General features: G+C 31.8%; 1 protein-coding gene across 3 annotated transcripts; it reads right to left on the reverse strand.

The window, feature by feature from the left end:
* Positions 1–1038: 1038 nt before the first annotated feature.
* On the reverse strand, positions 1039–4901 carry LOC114408685. 3 transcript variants are annotated; one of them, XM_028371814.1, is made up of 12 exons: positions 4758–4901; positions 4517–4637; positions 3957–4052; positions 3746–3862; positions 3118–3373; positions 2866–3020; positions 2409–2761; positions 2205–2304; positions 2017–2076; positions 1812–1895; positions 1624–1725; positions 1039–1444 (listed from the first exon to the last, which is right to left on the reverse strand). In XM_028371814.1, the coding sequence occupies exons 1-12, from the start codon at positions 4775–4777 to the stop codon at positions 1145–1147; spliced, it is 1764 nt and encodes a 587-aa protein (XP_028227615.1). In that variant the 5' UTR covers positions 4778–4901; the 3' UTR covers positions 1039–1144. The 3 variants fall into 3 exon arrangements, with proteins under 3 accessions (XP_028227615.1, XP_028227617.1, XP_028227616.1); XM_028371816.1 differs by adding an exon at positions 4285–4357 and having other exon boundaries at positions 4517–4863; XM_028371815.1 differs by having other exon boundaries at positions 3957–4048; positions 4517–4863.
* Positions 4902–7779: the final 2878 nt, after the last annotated feature.

The following is a 7779-nucleotide window of genomic DNA, read 5'->3' on the forward strand; positions in this document are numbered from 1 at the left end:
AGTAAAATTACTAATAGTGTTAAAATTTATATTTCTAAATATTTAACACAACAATACACACATAATTCAAACTTAAAATCATTGATTAAATTGAGACTATACTGTACTAATTGATCTATACACAGATTAAATATATATCATTATCTTAAATGATAGGTACAAAAGGATCAACAACACGGAGGAATCAATTGAAATCTTATTAATTTGGATAGGTTAGAATTTAGTTAATTAAGGTAATGGTTTATATTTTTTGGTTAATCATTTTACTTTTTAAAATAAATATTACTATATAGAAAAATATTATTATCAAATGAATGCAATTTATTTAATTCCAAACATGAAAAAACAATTGAAGAATTTAATTTAAAATTTTAGTTTAGATTACATTTTCTATAATAAACTTTAAATATTTAAATTGATATATAATACATTCATAGCTTTAATTTAATAAAACCAAATCATTTTTACTTTTTTAACAATTATATATACGATGACAAATACTTAAATAGAATTATGCACAATATTACAGTAGTTAGGAGAGACCGCATATGGAGATTCATTGTTTGCGTGCCTTTGGGCAGATTGAGAAACGTGCTTTTTTTGGTGGTGGTACATATTTCTCTCTTGGATAGATTGGGAAACGTTGGATCATACATGGAACTCCAACAGTTCTCGTAGTATCAATAATAATCTGTACACGGTAAGCATGCACTAGCAGCACAAGTGCTAATTACTATAAAACAAATATTAATAGACTCTCGTTACTTCCTTTGCGACTTGTTCTTGTAACTAAGTCTCACATTATCCCTACTTTAATTACCCATGCATTTTGATATTAAAGGTGTCTCATAACCGCCCCACTTTTATGATCATTACGTCCCGGGGTTACAAATGGTATAGCGGTAATGGTAATAAGTATGATCGAACACCTGGGTGCAATGGAAGGATTGAGTTTTAGAGTGAAATTTATGATCCAATTCTACTCCAACTTCCCATGTTCACTTCAGTTATTAAGGCGTTTAAGAAAATCTATTGGAATTGAGAAAAGAACAAATGGCATTTACATTCTTATATGTATGATCTAAACCTGTTTACAAATTGTATCCACAGAACTAATAAAACCTTGCAGAAAACAGAAGCAAAACTATGTGCATAGCAAGTATCTAAAATTGAACTCATATGGCATAATATGTACAAATTGTGAGAGGGGGCCGGTTTTTCTTTTCTCAAGGAACTTAATGGCTTCTTTCCCCACATCACTTGGTAGTTGGAGGCATATCCAATCCAGCAATGATTCCAAGTCTTTTGCAAAGTCCAGTAAATACCAATCCAGCAACTTCGGGATAAGAAACTTTGATATCGAAATTCCAACTGCAGCCTGTAAATATTCTCTTTTTGCCATTTCAAGTTCGTTCTCAACCTGAGATGCTGTGTAAATTCTCACCTGCAAATGGTAAAGTTCATGAATCAGCAACGTGACAATGCAAATTGAAATTATTGAGTGCAATAAAAAAACAGACGTTTACAATCAAGCAAATTAACATAAGAAATGGATTTTTCATTGGACAGTGCCTTGGTTATAGAAGATAAAAAAAAATCAATGTAAAGTAGGCATCAACTTACAGCAGGAGAGGACCAAGTTCCACAGGATAGAGCAAATGTCACTAGGGGTTCTGACAATTCCAGTCCATAAGTTTCATGATTTTTCCCTCCCTTTGATAATGTCTGTTTAGAATTTAGCTGTAAGAAGCTTATAATTTTCTATATATTCCCACCCAAGAAAAACTAGACTTGAAATGGAAAGAACTTACAAATTTCCAGTGATAAGGAAGTCTTAAAATGCAATGTTCTATAGTTGTTGCACTTAGCAAGTGTCCACCCACATTTATTGTTGCCTGAGTAACAAGAAAATAGCATAAATTTTTTAGCATACCAATGCTATTGCACTCAACTCAGGGGACAAACAAATGCATTGCCAACTAATCAGAAGAAGAAAAGCTTTCTAGTAGATCATACCTTCTGCATCAGCGCAGCAACCATTTCAGGACTCTCTGGTATACCATTTTCTATGTACGCCTGAAGCAAAGCGGAACTTAAATAAGCTATTACTGCTTTAGAAGAGTGTTTGGTTCAAAGAATGGTTCTGTCAACAAGGACATTTCAGATGACACTACATGTTAATCTAATGGACATAATTGACTTACATTCATCATACATGAATTGTAGATGTTGATCCAGAAGGCAAGCTTCTCCTGGTGGTTGAGGTTCTCAATGTTGACACAGGCTAGTTTTCTCAGAAGAAGCCTGCAAATTTTGGAAAATTAGAATATTGTAACATCTAAGTGACTCGATTGATAAGTGTCAAGGAAAAGGAAAGTGAATTCTAGTTTGAAAAGAATATAACATACTTCAACCGATGCAGTAAAAACAAAGACTTCGCAGTTCGTTTTGGATCGAATGATTTAGTTTCAATTGAACGTAATTGCTTGTATGGACCAATATCCCTCTTTCCAAATTCCAAACAGATACTATAAGGATCCCAAAACTCAATTCCTTCTACACAATTTTTAGATTTTGGAGTTCTTAAGGGTGGTACATCAGCTGTAGAATCCAAATTCTTTGCAGCACTCATTCTCAAGATAATGCTTGATAAGCACTTAAGAATATTTTCAGAGATTATATTTGGACTTTCATCCCCTTGTGGATTTTCACGTAGATTTCTTACTTCCGCAATTGGCTGGTCCTTCAGCCTTAGTTCTTGCTGCACAATTGGAAAGCTCACATTTATTGACTTCAAAAACTTTCTCCATTTTTTGACTACTACTCCTATTAAACAACTGAAAATTCTTTAAACACATGACACACCTGCTTCTTTGGAGGATCGCGACGTTTCTGCAGTGATTTATTGTCAATGGGAAGTTTCTTAATTGGCGATTTTGTAGTTTGGCCTTTACATGTGGATTGCTTGTTGCTCTTGAAAGAATTAGTACATGATTGGTTCTCTTTTCCATGTCTATCCTCTGGCAAGACAAACAACAAGAGGTACTAAATGAAATGCATGCTCAATAATGAATCAGCTTAATCTCAATTGGTGGCACATAAAGCCCAGTTACTCACTTGGAAGCGTTGTTGTAGGCCTAGTTTCAGATGTTGCAGAATCATCCATTGTCTGGGATAGGGACTTCAATTTACCCAGTTTGGGACTACTATTTGGGCTTGCATTGTTCACTCTTGCTGATTGCTCGAGTTTCATCTTAGAGGATGACATGTAGACAGCTTCCTGGTACAAGTCCTGCCTAAAATGTACAACCTGCTCTTCAAGCCTAACAATTTCTTCTTCCAGCACTGCCACCTCAGCCAGAAGTCCTAGTGTCTAGATTTTTCAGAATGAATACAAAAGTCAAATAGTCATGTTTCTGGAACATGATAACCTCCTCTATAAAACCCTTAAAAAAAAATTCAATGTGTTCATTACCCTTTTAAGCCCTTTCTAGTTTCTAACTTGCGATTATAACTTTTAAATGATTTATTTCATTATAGTACTAGTTAATAAAAGGGAAATAGTATATCTATTTTACACAATCATCAAATCACAAATAAACATGTATGGTAAGTTTAAGATATTTTACAATAACTACCTTATAAGTAATATCTAGCATGATTTTTTTTATGGGTTGATAATAAAATTACAGAAATTAAACTCTTGATAAAAAGAAGCTAAACAACAAAAAGAGAGATTACTAACATAAGGAGGGAGATATGGAGGAAGACGAGGCAAAGCTCCCAAAGGCCTGTTGAAAGCTCTCTCCAATGCTCTGTGGATGTTCTCCTCACGCTTAAGCTTCTTCTTCAACCTGTCCACCTGAAAAGTAAGTTGGAGACTTCATCTCAGTTGCCAATTAGAAGCAAGAAAGTGAAACCCAGATAAGAAATTGGAGAAGAAACTATGCCATTACATCTTGTTGCAAAGCCAGTTTTCTGTCTTTGCTTGAAGTTTTTCCATCCTTAACAGCATTATTTGCTCCCCCTCGCGAGCTTCCCCGCATCTCTGCCTTTTCATTCAAGGCTTTAGAGGTTAGAATCAAACTATGCAATTAAAAACACAGTTTGAAAGTACGCGTATGTCTTGTGCCAGATTCGCAAGTAAAAATGGAGAAAAAATATTGAAAGCTTGAGATTTACAGAACCCAACCCAATCATGAATTATGAAAATAAAGGGTATCTTTTCTTTTCCTCAATTCATTCCCTTTTTATGATACGGTACTTAATAAAAAAAATGCTTACTTTTCAGAATTTCTGGGATCATTGATCATTAAAACTGAAGCCATAGCTTTGGATGAGATTGAGAACTCTCACGCTATCATAATCATAATTAACAATAACTATTATTGTAATCATAATTTAATAATAATAATAATCTATAACTATAATAATTGAATCTTGGTGTACTGTAGCAACCGTTTTTCAAAAATACAATGGACAAAAATGTACCAGGTTGAGTTGTGACTTTAATTACCTTTTCATGTGACACTGTCGTTGGAGTTGGAGCTTTCCTATGCTGCAGCCTCGGCCTGACGCTGGTGTTCATCTTTTGCGCTTCTTCTAAATCTGCTGCAACTGCATGAATATATCGGCCACTGGAAAGTGGAAACTCAATTGTCAACTTCTATAATGGTAATAGTAATAGGCTGCATCTATCAACTTGCAAGAAGACAAGCTTAGTGTGAAATGTGATCAAAGTACTGAAACGGAAGTACCCATAAGCCGAAGGAAGCATAAAGGAGATAAATGGTATGCTCAAGAGAAGAAGACGACAATGGGAGTGGGGGCGAGTCCAATTCCACCACTACTACTAGGCTTTTAACTGCTTCAGATCATGAAAACGGTATTTAAAGGATGGTTCTTTTAACAAAGCCACATGTTCAAGAATTAAATATTTAAAATTTTAAGAAAACAAAATTTTACTTTTTGGAACAATTATGTTGTAAGCATTTTCTTATAAGGAAAGAGAGATGGATTTTTTCTTCTTCTATTGAACGAAGTATTTTTTTATGTAAATCTTATTAAATAATTTAAATGCGTTTTTTTTTCTTTCTTTGTAAGTGATTCCTGCCATGTTTTTTTGCCAATGAAAGAAGGCATCCAAGCCGAACAAAGAGCATAGAGGAATTTAAGAGTGTATCTAGCAGAGAAGTTTTGAAGGAAACAAGGATAATTTTTAAATTTAAAAATTGTGATATTTATAAAGGTAAATAAAAATTAAGTTATTAAATTTTTAAATTTTTATTTAAAAGTATTTTATTTCCATCAATTAATTTTAACTTACTATTAATATAAGTTTAAAAATAATTATTAAGAAATAATTTTACGATATGAAATAATCACAATCATAATTAATAACAATATATTTTTTTAATAGGCTTGTTCTATTAATATAAAATATTTTTATACTACAAATCGAACATAAATTATTTTTTTAATGATTTTTTTAGAATATATTATAAAAACCAATAAACTTATTGCACGTGTGAATTTATGATTGAATTAAGTTAGTAAAAATGATCAAATTAAAATAAAAACAATTATTCTACCTTCTCATCTAAAAAGCATTCTGAAGTACATCCTAAAATGGAAGCAGGCACAGTAACTTGTGTGGAAGGCTTCAACCAAAGGGGGCTGAGGCGCATGTCATCATGATGAACCATAATGCGCTTTCCATTTAAGTTCCTATAATTTTAACCCCAACAAAACGCTCCTCCCCTTGCCTTTTTCTTACTTTCTTATCCTCCCACTATTCATTTTTTCTGTTTGTAAGATTCTAACAAAAGTAAAATTTTATGTGGGTTGGTAGCTTTTACCAGTGGATGCCTAAATTAAATAAAATCGAGGGAGGGGTTTATCAGGCAAAAAAGCTGCACATTCCTCATGCGTTGCCAACTAAACCATTTTATTGTCTCCTTTTCGGATGAATTCAACGGTATCCTAATTCTAAATACTTACAGTAACTGGTGCATGGTATAAATTATGTGGCAGGAGAAACATCATAAAATCTGCTTTTTAAAAAAAATAAAAGAACCCACGTCATTTGTAATATACGGCAATTGGCAACCTTGTGCTTTGTCGTTCTTTTTAATATACCTATGGATAGATCTTAAACAAAATAGAAAAGGAATGTTAAATCAAATAATAAAGAGAGGAAGGGTCAGTATTGGACTCTATAACGAGTCGTTATCACGTACTTATTAAATAAAATGTTGTATTTGACATGCTAACAAGTACTAAACAAAAACTTAGCTGAACTTTTTGAAAGGTAACTGTTTTTTTGCATTGAATTAAAAACATGCTGTATTCAGAAATAAAAAAAAAAACGAGTGGCAAGAGAAATGGAATCGCAGATGAAAACGGCAAATAGATGATGATGGGTAGGTGGGAAGATATTGAAAGAAGCTAAAGCTTGTGTTCCAAACAATGGATCCACGCCTTCATGTCCCCATCCAAAACCACGTGACGGTGACTCCAAATCACATGACGTTGGACGTATCTTTCTTTTTAATTTAAGGAAAAGGAGATTATTTTCTAATTGTAATGTAATTTAGCATGTCATCCCTAATCCTCGTAGAAGGAGCATGTCATCCCAATAAAGACCTTGAAAGCAACATTGTCTTTTGATAATGCAATTTTAGCTTTCCGGTTGTCATACATCTTTTCAACAGATTAGATCGGATTAGTAAGCCAACTTTATTCGCAATAATGTTGTCGAAGCGTTGAGTAATTGAATTTATTAGTTATACTAATTCAGCTCAATTATGTTATTTGAGTACTAGTAGACATTTTTCAACAATCAATTCAATTGACAAGCATCCAAGCAATCTAATTGTATTATTATGTAGTTGAATCGTTATTAAAAGAATCCAATCTGATCTACTATAAGTTATATATACTATTAAAGATTGATTTGCACACACAAAAAAAATTTATAGAGTGATAGACATTCCAATACAAATAAATAAAAGAATAAATATTGAAAGTCGTGTCAAATACTTAAATTTATTATTATTAAATTCTAACTAAACTATTGAATAAGCCAATATTGAGCGTGAATTTGGTTTAAAAGAATAAAAAAAGTGTAAAAGTCCATTAAGATAAAAAAAAGAAACATTTAAATTAAAATAGAATGTAAACACACACAGATTTTTTGAAATTTCAGATCAAATAAATCTAAATGTAAATCAACCAAATACTACATAAATAATCTAAAATAAATTATTACAAACATTAATAATCTTAACTTATATAATAATCTATATAACTAAACGATGCTATAAATTTTTTATACTGGTGTATTTTAATTAAATTTTAAATATTTATTTCTTAAGGCAAGACTATCTTCTAAAATGACGTAATTAAATATTAGTTATTTTTATTTTATATAAAATTTTATAAATATGATATACTTGATAAAGTAATTACTTTAACGGTCAAATTTATACAATTTACTATTTATAGAAAAATTATTAAAAAATATAAGCATGTTAAAATTTATTCTTAATATCAATGGATACTGAGTGAGAGAGAAAGGGAATATGGTTTCATCAGGGAAAAGTAAATCTCTTAATGTCAAAAGCTATTTATCACTTTGTTCCTTGTTCTCATCATCAAACACTAAGGTCTCAACTAGAAGCCAATTTTATGACATTAAAGTATTACTCTTATGTTAATCATATGTTGTTGCTTTCAGCTCACGCGACAATGGAGGTTGCCGCTTTTTCTATTACTATT

This window comes from Glycine soja, chromosome 4 (assembly GCF_004193775.1).
Source record: "Glycine soja cultivar W05 chromosome 4, ASM419377v2, whole genome shotgun sequence".
Lineage (NCBI taxonomy): Eukaryota > Viridiplantae > Streptophyta > Magnoliopsida > Fabales > Fabaceae > Glycine > Glycine soja.